The following is a 20806-nucleotide window of genomic DNA, read 5'->3' as shown; positions in this document are numbered from 1 at the left end:
TTGGATCAACCTCCCCATTATATATAGGGGGTTTACAAGCTATGAATTCCTTGTATGAACAAGGTTTTCGTTCCCCAGATTTTTCCTTTGCTAGATTTGAATTATCTTCTAGCTTCTTGATTCTCTCTTCTACCACTGATAAAACCGTATTTTGGATTTTATCAATGAAGTTCGACAAACTGTTTTCGATCGCCTTTCCAACTTCTTCGGCAATCACTATTCTCATTTGTTCGGTGACTCTTGGCACCGCATCACCATCACCTCCACTTGCCATCTTTGATACTGAAATGTTTACATACATTGTTAAACATTTCATTTGTAATACATGTTTTACTTGTTTTGATTTGGTCAAGTTCGTAACTTGACTCAATCATTCTTGTTTCATGCCTTTCTTGTGTTTGAGTGTGCTTACACACTCTTGATTCTATTATTCTTGTTTCATGCTTTTCTTGTATTTGAGTGTGTTTACACACTCTTTTCCATGCATATTTGTTCGTGAATTATTTCTATACTCCTTAAATTTTACTTAAGCAATTACTCCTACCGGATGTTGATCAAGCTTGAACCGAACACTTATTGGCAACCTTAAGCTCTGATTACCAACTTGTAAGACCCAGTTTATATTACCAGATTTAACAACCTAAAAAGCATGCATTTAGTGCCAAAATGTCGACTTGACAAAAACTTTCATAGTTTAAACCCAAATATTTACAACATACATGTATTGTTGTTACAAACCACATTCAAGACGGTAACTACCATTAATTTACATAGTTTTTAACACAAAGTTTGGATGCGGAAGCGTTCTAAAAATGTGTGTGTTCGGTTCAACTCGCTTGCTTGATCTTCATCCTTTACTTGGGTACCTGAGAACTAACATTTTAAACAAGCATTAGTACTATCACTCTTGGAAATTACGTATTCGAACCAGGTCCGAACACTGATTCGAGAAATTGATCAAAACAATTTTTATCAAACAAGGTTCCACCGTAATTTACGGTGTCACCGTAAATTACGGTGACTTCTGGACATTTGGGACCTACCGTAACTCAGTAGGTATCCACCGTAAAAGAATTGCAGGTCACCGTAAATTACGGTACTACCGTAATTTACGGTAGACTCTGCACATTTCTCCCTTGTTTAAAAATGCAGTTTTTGCTGGTTCATTATGAGTCGAAACAGCATACTTTCGTATGATTCGTTAAACGGCTGGGCTAGTTCTTCGTATTTGTACATCGGTTATCACATTACTCAACTATAACTTAATCGGGCATGTTACGGAAATTAACATTCACGCTAATTGCAAGACTACTAGTTGATCTTTCGTACTATGATCAAGCATCAAAATCAAAACTTAGCATCTATAAAAAGAACAAGGCTTATAAGTTTATCTACGGTGTTCGTTACACGGCCTACACCTCATGTATTATTCGCACAATATAATAAAGTCATGCTTCGTGTTTATTACCATAACTTGTTTGACCCGTTTGGGTGCGGAGTATAAGCACCTTACGGACGCTCGACTTCATGTTTATAACTTGTTTAGGGCAATAGCCAAATTCATGACATAATGGAAATTCTCGGTCATCATGCTTTCATTCCTCTTTAACCAACTCATAAAGCTACGATATGTATAATGTAATGAAACGATAAATTTCATACCTTTTAGAGCGCATCTTTTCCTCGTGAACTCCCTCCGGCTTGTCCGCTAGATGAACCGGACTCTTTGCCTAGAAAATTCAGTTTTTATAACATGTTTAGAACTCCTTTTTATGACCATAATCACATAATTATGGACCATTATCAAATCTGCGTTTTTATCCAAATTTCACATTTAAATCCCCACTTAGGCATTTCTACAAACACCTAGCGGGTCGGATTTTCCCACCTTCATAGACAAGTTCATGACTTTATGATTTGCCATCAAATTTCACTATAATAACAATTTTTGTATACATTTAGTATCAATATCACTGTAATTACTTCTTATAATGAAATTTATACTAGGATTACACTCAAAATCCTAATATTCATCATCAACATACAAAACCCATAACTTAACATCCATGGATTCATGGAATTTTCCTAAATTAGGGCATGATTTCATATATAGTTGTCTAGGTTTTAATCCTAGACACTATATCATCTTTAATCTAACTAATTACTGTCATGCATCAACAATCAAACTAAATTTCTCATGTTTCACAATTAACCTAGAATTTGTGATGTAACAAAATCACTGAATTTCACATACCTTTTGATCCTCACAACGAGGTGTTTACTAATATGTGATTAAAGCTCGATTTGGAACTGATTTAGGGCTTCAATTGAAGAGATTTTGCTTGAGTTAGGGTTTGGATATGGGGATGTCGCCCCCTGCTTGTTTCTTGATCGACCAGACTCCCAATTTGGGAGGTTTGGTTTAATTTTGTTACTATTAGTAACACAACTTTGAGTCTTGACAAGTTTAGTCCCCTTACTATGATTTTTCTTTAGTTTTAATTATTTTAACCATAACATGCATTAATTCAAGACTTGGAATTTAACTAGGTTAAATTCCTAGTTGGTAAACTCTTGTTTATCTATTCTTTGAACTTTATAATATACGGGTTTATGTTTTTGGGGTGTTACAGAAGCGGTGGGCAAAGCTGCAGAAGGGGCCCCGGAAGCGGCGGGAAAGACGGTGGTAGGGGGTGGGGATTCAGTGGTGGATTCGGGGCAGACCCCGATAGTCTTCGTTTGCTGACCCGATTGTTGGTGCTTATAATCTTGGTGCTCATCCTCATATTGCTGGTTATAGTGATCTCCAGGGCAATCATTTGACTTAGTATGTGGCATATTCTTCTTCTTCTTATGATGATGATGATAGTTATTATTATATTATTATTGTATGGATATGGATGATTCAACCTAAGTTAAGATTCGAAATTTAATCCGAAATCACAATTTCGAAAAGATTCAAAACCTCATACAAAATTTCATCCGAAATATCATTCGAAATCAATTTCGGAAAGACTCGAAATTTCATCCGAAATATCATTCGAAATCAGTTTCGGAAATATTCAAAATTTCAACCGAAATATCATTCTAAATCGATTTCGGAAAGATTCAAAATTTCATCCGAAATATCATTCGGAATGAATTTCGTAATAATTCGAAATTTCATCCGAAATCCTATTCGAAGTCACAGTTTCGGATAAATTCAAAAACCAAATTTTATCTGAAATCTAATATGTTCTAGAAATGTCAAATTTTTGAAATCTCATTACTTCATTAGGCTACCAACACACTAGTTTAACATTTCATTCAGTTTCACATTTGACTTTAATCATGGCTTGTGGCAGTTTCACCCATCATCTATTCGTCACAGCGGTGGCGATCATGATTGGCTTCGCTTCACCGTCGTACTACACCCGACCGTGTGATACCGCTAGCTCTTTTCTCGACGGCGATAGTGATGGAGGAGGAGGAGAAGTTGTTGAAGTTCCTAATATTGTAATGATTTCCGGTGGAAGCGATGGAAGGAACCCGCGGAGCGGCGGAGTTGGGTTTGTTGGTGGCTACAGAAAAGGCTCGTCCTCTGGTGAAGGAGGGGGTACCTAGAAGGAAGGAAGCGGTGGGCAAAGCTGCAGAAGGGGCTCCGGAAGCGGCGGGAAAGACGGTGGTAGTGGGTGGGGATTCGGTGGTGGAATTGGGGCAGACCCCGATAGTCTTCGTTTGCTGACCCGATTGTTGGTGCTTATAATCTTGGTGCTCATCCTCATATTGCTGGTTATAGTGATCTCCAGGGCAATCATTTGACTTAGTATGTGGCATATTCTTCTTCTTCTTATGATGATGATGATGGTTATTATTATATTATTATTGTATGGATATGGATGATTCAACCTAAGTTAAGATTCAAAATTCCATCCGAAATCACAATTTCGAAAAGATTCAAAAGCTCATACAAAATTTCATCCGAAATATCATTCGAAATCAATTTCGGAAAGACTCAAAATTTCATCCAAAATATCATTCGAAATCAGTTTCGGAAATATTCAAAATTTCAACCGAAATATCATTTCTAAATCGATTTCGGAAAGATTCAAAATTTCATCCGAAATATCATTCGGAATGAATTTCGGAATAATTCGAAATTTCATCCGAAATCCTATTCGAAGTCACAATTTCGGATAAATTCAAAAACCAAATTTTATCTGAAATCTAATATGTTCTAGAAATGTCAAATTTTTGAAATCTCATTACTTCATTAGGCTACCAACACACTAGTTTAACATTTCACTCAGTTTCACATTTGACTTTAATCATGGCCTGTGGCAGTTTCACCCATCATCTATTCGTCACAGTGGTGGCGATCATGATTGGCTTCGCTTCACCGTCGTACTACACCCGACCGTGTGATACCGCTAGCTCTTTTCTCGACGGTGATAGTGATGGAGGAGGAGGAGAAGTTGCTGAAGTTCCTAATATTGTAATGGTTTCCGGTGGAAGTGATGGAAGGAACCGGCGGAGCGGCGGAGTTGGGTTTGTTGGTGGCTACAGAAAAGGCTCGTCCTCTGGTGAAGGAGGGGGTACCTGGAAGGAAGGAAGCGGTGGGAAAAGCTGTTGAATGGGCTCCGGAAGCGGCGGGAAAGACGATGGTAGCGGGTGGGGATTCGGTGGTGGATTCGGGGCAGACCCCGATAGTCTTCGTTTGCTGACCCGATTGTTGGTGCTTATAATCTTGGTGCTCATCCTCATATTGCTGGTTATAGTGATCTCCAGGGCAATCTTTTGACTTAGTATGTGGCATATTCTTCTTCTTCTTATGATGATGATGGTTATTATTATATTATTATTGTATGGATATGGATGATTCAACCTAAGTTAAGATTCGAAATTTCATCCGAAATCACAATTTCGAAAAGATTCAAAACCTCATACAAAATTTCATCCGAAAATATTATTCGAAATCAATTTCGGAAAGACTCGAAATTTCATCCGAAATATCATTCGAAATCAGTTTCGGAAATATTCAAAATTTCAACCAAAATATCATTCTAAATCGATTTCGGAAAGATTCAAAATTTCATCCGAAATATCATTCGAAATGAATTTCGGAATAATTCAAAATTTCATCCGAAATCCTATTCGAAGTCACAATTTCGGATAACTTCAAAAACCAAATTTTATGTGAAATCTAATATGTTCTAGAAATGTCAAATTTTTGAAATCTCATTACTTCATTAGGCTACCAACACACTAGTTTAACATTTCATTCAGTTTCACATTTGACTTTAATCATGGCTTGTGGCAGTTTCACCCATCTTCTATTCGTCACAGCGGTGGCGATCATGATTGGCTTCGCTTCACCGTCGTACTACACCCGACCGTGTGATACCGCTAGCTCTTTTCTCGACGGCGATAGTGATGGAGGAGGAGGAAAAATTGCTGAAGTTCCTAATATTGTAATGGTTTTCGGTGGAAGCGACGGAAGGAACCGGCAGAGCGGCAAAATTGGGTTTGTTGGTGGCTACCGAAAAGGCTCGTCCTCTGGTGAAGGGGGGGTACCTGGAAGGAAGGAAGCTGTGGGCAAAGCTACGGAAGGGGCTCCGGAAGTGGCGAGAAAGACGGTGGTAGCGGGTGGGGATTCAGTTGTGGATTCAGGGCAGACCCCGATAGTCTTCATTTGCTGACCCGATTCTTGGTGCTTATAATATTGGTGCTCATCCTCATATTGCTAGTTATAGTGATCTCTAGGGCAATCTTTTGAGTTAGTATGTGGAATATTCTTCTTCTTCTTATGATGAAGATGATGGTTATTATTATATTATTATTGTATGGATATGGATGATTTAACGTAAGTTTAGATTCAAAATTTCATCCGAAATCACAATTTTGTGAAGATTCGAAATTTCATCCGAAATCTTATTCGAAATTACAATTTCGAAAAGATTCGAAATTTCATCCGAAATATCATTCGAAATCAATTTCGGAAAGATTCGAAATTTCATCTGAAATATCATTCGAAATCAATTTCGGAATAATTCGAAATTTTATCTGAAATCCTATTCGAAATCACAATTTCGGATATATTCGAAAACTAAATTTTATCCAAAATCTAATATGTTCTCGACATGTCAATTTTTCGAAATCTCATTACTTTATTAGGTTGTTATTGTGAACTAAATTTTAGCTCGGTGCTCCGCCACGAACCCCGTGCGGGGGAACTTTGTCCCCCTGTAACAACAGGTGGTTTGCTATTAAAAAGTTCGATCCGCGCTAACAGGTGGTTTGCTGTTAAATAATTGGTTTTGTAAACACTTAATTAATGAGAATCAGGTAACTTTTTACAAAACCGAATAGCTTCACTTGGATGAGCTTTTGATGTATCACTTCTGCCCAAAGGTGATTTGATACAACTATTTATTGTTCAAGTATTATAAAAGCTATGTTAATTATGCATTACAAACGTGAATGTCTTATTTCTGGCCAAAGCTAATTTACTTCATTCATGTCTAGCATACTTAACAAGTGCATAACTAAGGTGATTGTCTTATTTCTGGTCAAAACTGATTTGTCACAATTACTTTGCACACATGCTTAGATGATTACACTTCTGCCCAAAGGTGATTTGTCTTCATTTAAGTAGATTTTTTAAGTTAGTCTATTATTTTGATGTTAGTAATAGACAATATCAAAGCTTCATAATTAAAATGGTCATTACTTATGCCTGTCTTAGTGTAACATGCCCTTAGATCACATTAAGACTTCTATCTTAGTATCATAATTCGCTCATATCATTTCCAATCTCAGCACCCAATTGCGGAATTCCACCATCGACTGGTGATAACTTTGCTACAATAACATTTATTTTATTATTATTTTTTTGTTACTTTGAATAATTTTTAACTTTAGATTTTGGGTAAATTACACTTTTCGTCCTTTATGTTTGTACTAAATTACAACGGATAGGCTTTAACTTCAATAATTACACTCACAATCCTTTATTTGCAAAACTCATTACACCGTAGGTCCTTTGTTACTAAACAGGTTAAAATTTTCAGTTAAGTTTATTCACTTAAGGGTATTATCGTCAATTCAGGTTTTTATTTAAATGCTTAATACATAAAACCAAAAAAAATTACATACACACATCTTCTTCCCCAATTTTATAACTTTAAAACCTAACCACCACATCTTACCGCCACCACCTCCCGCCACCCTACCCCAAAGATCAACAACAAACACCCTACCTGAAGATCGGTAATTTTGTTGACAAAAGGTGATTTTTTTAGTGTTGTTAGTGCCGGATGTATCTACGGGTTATGGTTGCTTTGCCGCAAGTGGTGTTGTGAGAAAGAAGACGGCAGGTGGTTGAGGTAGCAGGTGGTGGGGGTGGTGGAGAACATAATTAGTAGGGTGTTGTTGAATATAAATTTAGATCATATCTACTTCATATTCTCTTGCGTCTCCCAATCTCTGCAATAAACAACCCCTCATTTCTTTTTTACCTTTAACCGTGCACCTCCCCCTTTTTGTTCCAGTTGCCATTGCAAATCAAACAAACAAAACCCAAATCTATCATAAACATCAACTAAACCCATATTAAACCAAACCCAAATTTCCCAAATCTCCAAATCTTTCATGTAATATCCAAACTAGACATCATCAAACTTGATTCTCATTTTTGCAAAACGTCATCTAACTTTCGTTAGGTTTCTGTTTGCTCAAATTTATGGTTTCATTGAGCGATGGCTTCGAAGCGGATCTTGAAGGAGCCCAAGGATCTTCAGAAAGATCCTCCTACCTCTTGCAGCGCCGGTACCAATCTCTTAGATACTCTTTTTGATGTTTTTTACGAACATTTGATCTGATTTCTCGTCTTTTCTGTTTAATCGTTGAATTTGGCTTTGATTTGTTGTTTAAGATCAGAGGGAAAGTGTGTTAGAGAGAGAGAGGCGTGGTTATCAAGATCTGGGTTGGTTGATGATGGCATTTGTGATAGATTAGATTTTTATGAAGTGCAGGACCAATTACTAATTAAAGGACAAAATTACCCTTATGCGCAGAGAATATTTCATATTTAACTGAAAAATTTAACCTGGTTAATAACAAAGGACCTAGGGTGTAATACGTTTTGCAAATAAAGGATTGTGAGTGTAATTATTGAAGTTAAAGGCTATCCGTTACAATCCGGTACAAACATAAAGGACGAAAAATGTAATTTACCCTTAGATTTTTCTTTATTGTATTAGTATATTTAATTTTATTAGTTATCTAGTTAATATAATATTTTATTACTTTAACTATTTTTTACTATATTTTATTTTTGGATTATTACTTTATTTAAACATAATTGACTTTTTTTCTTTAGTGTGAGGAATCAATTTAGTGTTGTTTGAATTATAACATTGGTAACAGTATCGTATTTATTTTTATGGTTTTCTTGATGTGTCGCTATAAAGTTTGTTGAAGATGGAGTTGTATTCGCAATACCTATAGCGAGTGCGGCTACGGTAACGGAACTGGTTGAACAACATTGGTATCGTACTGGTATTCATTTTTATGGTTTCGATCAATATTAAACACGTGTCGATATCGTTTTGGGCGTATTTCCTTCGGTTGTTATTTCGAGTCTTGGTACCGTATCGAACCGAGCTAATATTGACCGAAATCCCGCAACGAAGCGCGAGTAATCTCACTATATATATATATATATATATATATATATATATATATATATATATATATATGGGTTGGTTAACGTACAATTTGTGTTAACGTACGATGCGTACGAGATTGAGTTACAACATACGGCTTTTTGCTCATAACATGCAAGTTTTTTTTATAACATGTGATTTTTTATACAACATGAGGAATTTTTCATTTTCAACATGCGTTTTTTTGTTTTTTTAACTTGCGGTTTTTATTACTTTACAACCTGTGGGATTTTATTTATGGGGTTTATAACGTGCGGACTTTAAATCTCGTACGCTCATACGATAAGGCATATTGTACATTATACTTCCACTATATATATATAGATACATATAAACGGGATCAGGAGAAAACGCCTAAAAGTGTGAGAACGGTGAGAACGGATCCTGGTCGAACACGTGGCATGCGATATAATGAAGGGTGGAGGGGCATTTTTGTCCTTTTATAATATTTTTTTCAATGCGTCTCACAACACCGCTTCATTTTTTGGCGTGTAAGATTTTTTTGGCGTTTAGTTAGATTCAATAATTACCTGGCGTTTTAATGTTTTTTTAGATCTTCCTTGATGAATTAATCTTTTTTGTATTACATAGTAAATATTTTGGCTTTTATGGTGTTCCCAAATTCATTAAAATCAATTAATAATTCTAACTTCTCTGCGTCCATGGCGTTCCCAAATTCATTAGGTGTTTTTGTAGATTTCACCAGTTCAATTAACCCTATATATGTTATAAAGGTAAATTTCTTGGCGTTCATGGCGTTCTTAAATTCAATATAATTCATTAGTAACTCAAAAGAGTACAACTAAGATGGAATCAAACAAAAACTAATAGTCTTCTGTGGATGGTATTACATCAGAGATGTAACCATCGCTTAGTTCATCACTTTCTTCAGACTCATCATCATCATCTTGTGCATTGGCGTATAACGCCATAATCTCGTCTCTTCTTTATTGCATCCTATACTTAAATATCATCACAACGTTGGATCTTGCAACGTTCGAAGGTGCGAAATCACAGAGATGTTCAAAAGATGTAGTCTATCTGGGTTCAACATTTCGTCCATTGTCAATGAATAATCTACCCCGTGTTGATAACTCACGTTCATTGTTCTTGATTCTTCATCCAAATTCCAACTGGTAACTTTTGGTAGATCAGTATCGTCAACATCATCATCATCTGCAGGAAATTTTCTCTTCAATCTTTTTATTACCGTTCGAGTACTTTCAGAATCGTAGGCTACTGGAATCCCAAGGGCCAGAATATCCCTCTGAACGGCTTCATCCATACTAAGTATGGCCTTGATTGTCTTGACTTTCACCCTTCTCCTGTCAGAGAACTTTAGGACGAAACGTCTCCCTGACCTCTCAAACCTCCATGCAATAACCTGAGCCATTTTTTTAAGTTGTATGGCGTTTTTAGACAATGTGTGGCGTGTTTAGACAATCTGTGGCGTGTTTAGAGAATGTGTGGAGTGTTAAGCTTTGTTTACCTGTTCTACTTGTATAATACTCCAAGCTTTGTTTACCTGTTCTACTTATATAATGACCTTTTTTTGGCGCGAGGTAGATATATGTTTTTGGCGCTAAAAAACATTAGTAATTTTTTGATGTGTATTTTTGTGTATCATTTGTCATGCAATGTAGTATGCAGGCCTATAATGTGAAAGGCAATTATGGCGTTTTGAAAAGATAAATCAATTCAATTACGATGGCGTGACTTTTAATATAATAAATGTTAGTAATACAGTTTCCGTCGTTTCAGTTACTATTTGTTCAGCCTCATCTGTTAAGGCTGTAACACATCCCATCTTTTCAGGGTTTGGCGTTTTGTATTTAATGGCGTTTAGATAAAGATGGCACATTGTTTTATACATTGTTTTGATGGTTATTTTTTGGATTTTTTTTAATAATAATTGGTTAAAGTAATTTTATTTTAAGTTTCGGCATTTTGGCGTTTTATATAGCAACAACTTGTTCGGCCATGATCCGTTCTCACAGTTTTCACACTTTAAGGGGTTTGGTATTTTGTAGCATCTTGGCGTTTTGTAAACATTTTACCGAAATAATGTATTTTATCAGTGGAGAATTAGATAACAAATCACAGAAAAAAAACCCCCAAAAATTAGAAAAAATAGAAAATGAAAAAAAAATTAAAAGTGTTAATCGAATTTCTCATCCAAATCTTCACTGTCATCAGTCTCTTTTTCTTGAAGTTTTTGTGCTTTAAACCTTTGAATACCTTAGATATGGCATCCTGTATTTTGGTGTGATCTATTGTTGTTTGTTGACATGTTGTTGTAGATCAAAGTCTTTGTGGATGCTATTATTATCATGGAGTCCAAAATAACATTTACACTGGGATCGATCCCTTCTTATCATCTAAACTTTCTTCAAGAACAAAGCACACAAAATGACATATCATTGTCATCAGGCTCTTTTTCTTGAATATTCGTCCATATCATTTAGCAAAATCTTATAGAGTTACCCACCTCAGGTAAGAATCCATTCAGTGAAACTTCATACAGAACAATACTGAATATCCAAGAAACAAGGTTTGCCATCTGTGGTTTTTTTAACTATTGTTGGCGTTTTAAAGTGAGTGTTATTTAGGAAGCATGGCGTTGTTTTTGGTTGTGATCATGGATTGTACTGAGACGTTTCTCTTTATAGGATGTTTTTGGCGCATAGTTTAGGCAGAATTTTATTATAATAAATGCTAGTAATAAAGTATCCTTCGTTTCAGTTTCAGTTACTGTTTATATTTAATGTTTTGTTCAACTTTATATTTATATGTTAAGGCTGCAATATGTCCCATCTTTCAAGTTTGGTACTTTATATTTTATATTTAATGGTATTTTGTAGACCAAGATGAAAAATACACTAACACGAAAAAAATTACACACAAAAAATAGTTTTTATTATTTGGTGTTTTGTATTTAATGGCATTTCTGGCATTTTGTAACTAATAAGAGAAATATAGTATTTTATTATTTGAAAAAAAATTACACAAAAGAAAATAAAAAAAAATTAAAACTCCTCGTCAGAAAGGACTTTATCTGAGAAGTATCCATCACTCCCTTCGTCTTCTTCTTCTAGTATCTCATCCAAGTCATCACTTTCACTTTCATTGGCTTCTTGTTCTTAAAGATTTTGAAGCCTCCATTTGAACATGTCCTGCATCAACGCCAATTTTATGTTCATGTATGTGTTCAAACATGTGGTGTTGTGTACTCCTCCAGGAACCCAACCCCTTGCTTGGTCATGATGTCTTCAAGCACGTAGTCTTCCTGCGTCCCGTTATCACATATAACGGTGACCATGTCTGTATCTTCATCAAAACGCCATGATATGATGAATGGGTCCATTTTTGCCTTTGCTTTGTATGGTCAAAATTTTTTGGTTAATTTCCTCGTAACCTTATGTGTTTCATCACATTCGTTATCAAGAGGGATGCCAAGTGATAGGATACTCATCTGTACCTCTTCTTCCATGTTCAAAATGGCTTTGATTGTACACTCTTCTTCTGTTGTCAAAACGTATTACGAATCTTCTGATTATGAGGGTGTATCTCTATGAAACGATGGTTGCCATTTTGGCGTTTTGGTTAAATTTGGCGTTTTGGTTAAAGATTACGTTTTTATTATGATCAATGGAAGTGATGGTAACGTTGTTTATATAATGATGTTTTTGGCGTGTAGTTTAGGAGGGAATTTTTTCTAATAAATGTTAATAACTGACTTTTAGTTACTGTTTATTCCATCTACCTGCTAAGTCTGCAACATGTTTTATCATTAAGTTTTGGCGTTTTAGTCGTTTTAAATGGCGTGTTGCTCATTAGTTTTAGTTTGGCGTTTTTGAATTTGAGCAGTAAAATACATTTTTACCCTTAATGAAATACGTTCAAGTAATAAAATTGATGTTATTTACGAAAACGCCACCGCGCCAGTCTAGTCCATAGATTGTTTTGATCTGACGATCCATAAGTGTTCTCACCGTTCTCACACTTTTCACCGTTTTCCCTAAATCCGGACCATATATATATATATATATATATATATATATATATATATATATATATATATATATATATATAGTGGAGGGTTCAAATGAGAAGAATTTTGTTGTAAGAAGAAAAAAGAAGAAGTTTTAACCAATAAGAATGCTTCATTTTACTTCATTTAATATTTGCATTTAATTTTAATATAAGGGTATATTGGTAATCTTACAAAAATCATTAATTTGTTTTCTTCCCCTTTAATAACTAACTAAATTAAATTTGTAACTCCTTTTCAAAATATATACTTTTTCCAAATTAAAAAAACAACATAATTTAAAGTGTAGAATAAATTACTAGTAGGATAAATTACGACTTGTGTAGCATATATTTCGAGGTGTGTAGGATAAATTTCGACTGTGTAGGATAAAATTCTATAATGTGTAGGGTATATGAAGAAAAATTTTGATATGTGTAGGTTTTGTAGATTATATGTAGGATAATTAATGATTAATTGACTAATTAATTAAAGAGTTAAAAATTCATGATATGAGTTATAAATGAAATAGTATTTTACTAATATATCATTTCTTCTTTTTCTTCTCACATTAAATTTCTTCTTAAATGAACCTTCCCCTATATATATATATATATATATATATATATATATATATATATATATATATATATATATATATATATATATATATATATATATATATATATATATATATATATAGGGGGCTGCTAGAATGAGAACCACCCCGAGTTGTAAGAACCGCGAGAACTACACCCCACGGAGCGCCGTTCGCCATGATTTTTTTTACAAGTAGATGTGTGTATTATAAACACAGCCGTAAAAAAATCATGGCGAACGGCGCTCCGTGGGGTGTAGTTTTTTACACCACAAGTTTGGTTTTTTTAATTTTTTTTCTTTTTTCTTTTTTTTTTCACCAAACTTGTGGTGTAAAAAACTACACCCCACGGAGCGCCGTTCGCCATGATTTTTTACGGCTGTGTTTATAATATACACATCTACTTGTAAAAAAAAATCATGGCGAACGGCGCTCCGTGGGGTGTAGTTCTCGCGGTTCTTACAACTCGAGATGGTTTTCATTCTAGCGGCTTCCTATATATATATATATATATATATATATATATATATATATATATATATATATAGGATTAGTAAACTTTGCTCATCTCACATATTCATAATGTTGTAGATTTACTTGTATTTATGCTTTATGTACTACCTATATATATATGCATCAATTCTGGATTCACTTTACTTGTTAAATCTATTTTTTGATTAAATTAAAGAATGTCAGATTTCCAATAGACTTCATATGATTTTCACAAGACATTACCATTTATGTAATATAGTTCATTATGAATTACCCACCTTTGTTCTCCCCAAGTTTGACCCAGTACTCTAACATGTAACCAATTATCTTGTTAATTTTAATCTTACATAAAAATATATTAACATAACTCTATAAATATTTATGTTTGAGAGGGTGAGGTCTTAAGTTCAAATCTCACAAACAACACGGATTAAAAGAAATTCGTCATTAAAAAAAGCACATAACTATTCGGTAATATCATATACACCATTGGCCACCCATTAGAGTTGCCAGTCACACCTTATTATCCAAAATTTTATACTTGAGTTTGAAATCCTAACTTCTATTTGAAAATAAAAAAAAAAGTTTACCTTGCTCTATTTGATCCAATTCTATTTGTGTGGAAATTTAAAGGTTTGGCCACTTAGACAATTTGACCCCATGACTTTCTGTTTTTTCAACTCTTGCATTATTTCAAACAATATATAATAAAATAACTTAATAATATGAAACAGTAGATTTAATACTAATTCTTGCAATAATATAACCTACTAATCTATAATACTATAAAAAGAAGAAGTGATGTACATGATTGTAATTTTACCATATGTATAAGTTTTGAAGCATGATGTACAAGAGGAGTACAACCATTTTAGAGGGGGTACTGCCCAAAATTTTAAGACACTGTAAGGCCAGTTTAGGGATTTCATCCATGGAATATGGAATTCCAGAAGAGCCTACATTTAAGGCCGGTGATTTGAACCGTCCATTTCAATATTCAGAGTTAACTTTGGGATTTCACATGGAATTCTAAAAAACCCTAATATAATAGCAGGTAAATGAATCATTTGTCGTCCAACCAACTGGTGGCGATTCGTGACCAGGAAATCGAAAGAGAGAGGACGATGGAGTCTTCAGGCGGCGGTGATGATGATATCCGTTTGAAGGTAATTATTTTCACCCACTTTACATCTTCATTTAGAGTAAACCAGACACTTTCATCGCAGACCTGTTGACATGGCCGGAAAAACCCCCCCGCTGATTCGTCGGCGATCAGCGCTACTACTTGCTTCGCTGCTCGGTCTCACAAGGTAAGCACAAATTAGGGCAAAATTGTTTCAGTTCTTGATTTTTAGCTTTTGGTCATATTTCTGATTAATTCATGCACCAGGACTAATATGGATCTGCTTTGATTTAAAAAATTTTGAAGATGTGGGTCAATGACGGTCACGGTTTAGGGCGAATGCTGTTAAACGGTTGAATAAAAGCGATGAGTTTTTGAGGAGTTTGGCGAATTCGGCTACTGATTGGCCGTATTTGTTGCTGGAGTTGTTGTCTGAAGCTGCTCAATGCTAATCGTGTTAATGAGATATCTTGCTTTCATGGGAGGTCGATCGGGTACAGAAGGAAGAACAATCGAACAACAAATTCTAGAGGTGAGTGATGAAAACAATTAATGATAATTTTATATGATATATAGATTTATTTAACTTTAGACACTAATGACCTTATTTACCAGTCAAATCCAGTTCTGCAAGCCTTTGGGAATGCCAAAATGGTGAAGAACAACAATTCCAGGGTAAAAGTCCGCATAATAATTCATTTAGATACATTTGTTTTAATGAATTAAAAGTTAATTTACAGGAAAGTTCACATGACTGAGTGATTGTACCAGTCGTTTTGGTAAATTTGTAGAGATCCAATTCGACAAGCAAGGGAAGATATCTAGAGCTGTGGACTGTGGTTAGAACTTACCTTCTAGAAAGATCACGAGTTTGCCAAGTGTCGGATCCCGAGATGAACTACCATTGTTTTTATATGCTTTGTGCCGTAACCCTGAGATGACTTCATTTTTTTTGGAAATACGTGTGAATTCGGTTATTGTAAATATTGTATTGAGTGGAGTTTGGTTTTTACATATAGATTATACATACAATTGTTCTTTTTCAGGATGTCAAGAGGTTCAAATTAGGAGACCCGAGAAAGTTTCATTATTTGAATCGGACTAACTGCTATGAAGTAGCGAATATAGATGATGGGCGAGTGTATTTGGAAACAAGAAATGCTATGGATGTTATCGGAATCAACCAGGATGAGCAGGTAACAAACATGATGAAATGGGTTGGCCTAAAAACAAAAAGTTCAACCCTTTTATAAAATAGTTTCGGTAGAATAAGTTAATTTTTGAAATTATTTAGGAGGTTATATGCATTGAAATACATTAACAGCCCTTTTCAGCCCTTTTGCCTCGTTTCCTTTAAGCTAGAATTACCCATTTACAAAAGTCAACCCATTTAAAATGATAAAACGGGTTGAATATGGTCACATATTTGAAACCTCTTTGAACTTGCTAAAGAAAGGTATGATAATTTTCATTTGTGTTCTTCTTTATCTAAGTATCTTTTAATCCACCATGCTATCTAATTTGTTGATCATTAAACTGAAAAGCTATAAATGCACATGTTCTTAGTACTTTGGTTTACGTGTGTTATCATGTGGTCTTTTTTTTTTTTTTTTTTTTTTTTTGCAAAAGCTATAAAAGCTATGTAATCATTTACATTTGTTTGTGTTTTTAAGATGGATCTTTGTTTTTTGTAGGTCATGGTTTAAAGAACAGGTAATGGTTTGAGAAGAATTCAAGATGGAGCTATTTTTTGTAGTATGAAGGTGTGCATCTTCCATAGAGGTTAGGTTTAATTTATGTACATTAACGGATTTGACTATAGTGATTTGCTGGTATGCTTTCCATACATTATTCGATAACTATGTTTGAGAAATTTATGTTTAATCTTATAGGTTAGGTTTAATTTCTGTACATTAAACAAACTATTGTTTTAATTAGTTTTGATGACTGAATTTGGGCTGTTTTGATTGTTAATTTGAAGACAGAGGATATAACGTACTCCGATGCGTATGCGACGTTGGGGGTTGATAATAGTTTAAGGCTGGATGAGTATAGGAAGAATTTTAAAGTTAAAGTGATTAAGCATAACGAAGAAGATATGGAGTTTGATTTGATCGGAGTTGATGCGTCCATTGCGAACGCTTTTAGAAGAAATCGCATATCTGAGGTAGTTTTTTTTTACTTTTACGATTGTTGTTTACATGTAGGATTATTAAACCGAAGAAATACGGCTGGTTATATACTGTTTGGTTTTAACGGTTTGACGGTTTATGGTTTTGGAACTTAGAGTTGGCCGGGTAAACCGAATTAACAGTTCAACATAATTTTCTTTCCTCAATTTAGGAATACAATGATATATATATTATGTAGGAACAATTCTTATATTTTTTTAAATTTGATAAAAAAATTATGCTTTGATTCTTTTCTTTATTTTTGTCTAAATCGTAAAAAAAACGAAAAAGTTTCGCCCAAAATTTTTGTCAAAACCGGTCGAAGCGCTGGCTGTGTAAATCAGACCAGCCATTCAATATGTATTCTTTTTTTCCCTTTTAGGAATATAATGTAATAAAAAAGTTATGCTTTTGACTCTTTTTTTGTTTAAACCACCAAAAACGAATGGATTTGGTCGACCCAACCAATCGAGCCGGTTTGTTTTGGTTTGTCTTTTTCTCAAAAATCGTAGTTAGTGGTACCGCCCAAAATTTTCCTCGAAACTGGCTGAACCGGACCGTAAACATCCCCAGTTTTCCCCTTTAAACTCACTTTAATCGTTTGAATGCTATTTTGTATATTAATTCTTGCAAATCAAAAGCGAATTAAGCCACTATCTGTATCGAGTTACCAGTGAAGAAGCTTAGTTTTGTTTCTTTCGTACTCAACTGGGCTATACGGTTCTCATGTAGGTTTGGTGCTCAAAAGGAACTTGTGAGTGCATTAAGCCAATGGCCTCTTAAAAGCCTTATGTACGAGCCTGAAGAAACCGTGGATGGACCGCTTCCCTACTCACCAGGTCGAATCAATGCACCGGCTATATTCATAATATGTAACCAATGGGCTCAAGCCATGCACAGAATCTCTAGCAAAGAAGTGGTTGACTTAATGCGGCATTTTGCAACGGCCATTCTTCAGTTATGGAAACGGGAGAAGGGAGAAATGTGACAGGCAGATGGTGGTTGATAAAAATCAAGACACAAATTTAGATAAAGAAGACGAAGTTTCTTAAGAGTTGCAAATGTTGGATAAAATGATTGTTGTTTCATTGATAAACGTTATGTCGTTAGGACACCATGTCTAGGAGAGTGAATGCACACATAATCAATGGGTTGGATAATGGGTCAAAGAATGTAGGGTCGATTTGGCCTGGCCCACAAACATTTTTTTTCTTGTTTAGTATGATTTTAAAAACTAAAAAAAACATAAGAACCATATAGCCCAGTTGAGTAGTTCATGTTCGAGTAACAGTGTAGTGTCAAGACTTGCATCAGTCGAGTGTTTGTGAGATGCAACTGAGTCGATTTATAATAGATATTATACTTGAATCGATATCAATCGGGACACCCGCCGCAACGCGCAGGCCTTCCCACTAGTCTAGTTATATGATTAACATTAATAAATAAGACCCCTGATCATATTTCTTCCTTAATCTTACAATACTTGACCAGAACAAGAATAATGCAATATTAAATAAGTTTAAAATATAAATAATGATAGAAAATAAGAGGAGGTGGTGCTATTTGCATCACAAATCTACCATTTGAACAATTTGTGGTCACCAAATTATCATTTTCTGTTAGATATATAATATATTCTCTTGTGGTAATGGACCCACTAACTAATAGTTTTCCATGTGACCTCACCATCCCTTTAGCTATTATTATGTCTCTCAAAATGCAAATAAACAACAAACATATACTCTATTATGTCTTGTTGCATTCTTGCATGTTAAAGAGTTATGTATTTATAATTTATCAATAGTTAACTATAGCTAATTAACTGAAACAACCAACTTCAATAGAAAATCGAGTGATTTTATGAAAATGTTATAATGTGGTTTTGTTATTACTTGCCTTGTGAAATGCAAACTACCTCTTTTCTCTCAAGAGATTGATATAAATATATTGTATAACACAGAAAAGAATATATATTTCGAAAAGATTTGGTAAAAGAATGATCATAAGTACTCATCTCATTTCAAAGACATCTATCGTGCAAACCTATCGGGGGCTTGCTATGCGAAAACACATGTATAAATGTTGAGCTTAGAATAGAAAACACATTTTATTGGTGCGTGAACTGCTGTAACTGCATCCAGCGTCACACTGAGCCTAATGCCCTATAGGACAGCGTTTCACGCATGTTTAACATTGAGGTTATCGAGGCATGACCCCATTAAACTTTGCCTCAAATGTCAAGTTGATAGTCGTTAGATTTCAATAGAATAATGAAAAACTTATATTGTGTACCTAGCAAACAAAATATTGTTTTGACACATGTCATTTTGTTGTTGGTCAAATTATACTAAACTAACATACTGAGGCCATGCGTAATGATCATTATATGGGTATGACAGGGTTTGATAATGCCTCCATATCATCATTTATGGGCATCATAGAGACATGAAGAAGGAAGGACATTTCAGAATAATGCTCAATGAGGAAAAAAAACATGTAAAGTAATAAATGAAAGGACAATAAGGGACCTTAACTATTACATGGGGCGTTATGATGCTGATGTGTCAGAAAATGCCCTTAAAAGACATTTTCCGTTACAGATGATTTGATATCTACGGTGATAGAAAGGGACACGTGCCAATTTGTTATTGGTTATTTCTGTTCATTAACAAGTATTTTAAACACTGCTTTAAAAATTTGAATGTTTTTATTAAGCTATATATAAATTTTAAGAGTACCTAATGTAATCTTATCTTATCTCGAGTATAAATAAAAAACAACTAATAATTGCTTTACTTTTACTGTTAAAATAACAACTAATAATTGCATATTTTAATAATAAGGTTACTGTTAAAATAACAACTAATAATTGCATATTTTAATAGATAGTTAGCCGGTTTTTTTGGTTAATGAAAGTTGATTTAAAAAAAATGCATATTTTAATAATAAAGGAATAAATAATTATTTCAGAACCGTGTACGATGCGCGTACGATCTCTATCTTTTTTGGTTTTAGTTTTAACGATAGATATAAAAAAAGAATATCATTTACACACCACTAATTATACATACATTGAATTTCGATGAAGAGTAACGTTACGTCTAAAAATATGACACTTGGTTTTCTTTTGTTATTTTTTAGTTTCAATTTCACAAATAAGATACACTTTTAACCTATTCAGTTTTTTTTAATAATTTTATTTTTCTTTACAACATACGTTTGTCAACTAAAAAATAAAACAAAATACGCACTAGTTTTTAATTTTCTATCCTTAACATTTGGATATAAATTTTATTAAAAAGAAAAATAACTTATTTCTTAGGTATCATCAATGTTGTAAGAATCGTTAGGCGCTAGTCGATCGGTGGGGTATCGACTAGCGATTAGTCGGGATTAATAGAGATTAATCAGATCGAGATTTTTTATATGTAATTTTTAGTTATACACACACACATTTTCATATGTAGTTTTAAGTTAAGTAGATATGTTTTAACCCCCCATTAAGCCATTTTTAAAGTAATTGACGGGAATTTATAAGGTTTTGTCCAAATTTGACCGGAATTTCGCCAAGGGAAGCATAGGATCACTATTGACCGCATAGTGATTAATCGGTGACCATCCGATTAGTGATTAATCGGTGACACTCAGAGACTAGTCGGGGTTTTTATAATCATGGGTATCATAAAC

At 34.2% G+C, this 20806-nt stretch overlaps 1 protein-coding gene across 1 annotated transcript; it reads left to right on the top strand.

Annotated features, from left to right (window-relative positions):
- The first annotated feature begins 15408 nt into the window (after positions 1-15408).
- Positions 15409-18107, top strand: LOC110880427 (myosin-12-like). Its single transcript, XM_022128949.1, has 7 exons — positions 15409-15480; positions 15564-15623; positions 15740-15874; positions 15995-16144; positions 16930-17051; positions 17156-17182; positions 17852-18107. Exons 1-7 carry the CDS (start codon positions 15409-15411, stop codon positions 18105-18107), a joined length of 822 nt encoding a protein of 273 aa, XP_021984641.1.
- Positions 18108-20806: the final 2699 nt, after the last annotated feature.

This window comes from Helianthus annuus, chromosome 10 (genome assembly GCF_002127325.2).
Source record: "Helianthus annuus cultivar XRQ/B chromosome 10, HanXRQr2.0-SUNRISE, whole genome shotgun sequence".
Classification (NCBI taxonomy): Eukaryota; Viridiplantae; Streptophyta; class Magnoliopsida; order Asterales; family Asteraceae; genus Helianthus; species Helianthus annuus.
This window is presented reverse-complemented; position numbering and strand designations above follow the sequence as displayed.

Coding starts and splice junctions, on each gene's coding strand:
- LOC110880427 (XM_022128949.1), top strand. CDS start 15,409: ATGAGATATCTTGCTTTCATGGGAGGTCGATCGGGTACAGAAGGAAGA. Junction 15,875..15,994: donor GTTTTTATATGCTTTGTGCC/GTAACCCTGAGA, acceptor GTTCTTTTTCAG/GATGTCAAGAGGTTCAAATT. Junction 17,052..17,155: donor CATAACGAAGAAGATATGGA/GTTTGATTTGAT, acceptor GTTTACATGTAG/GATTATTAAACCGAAGAAAT.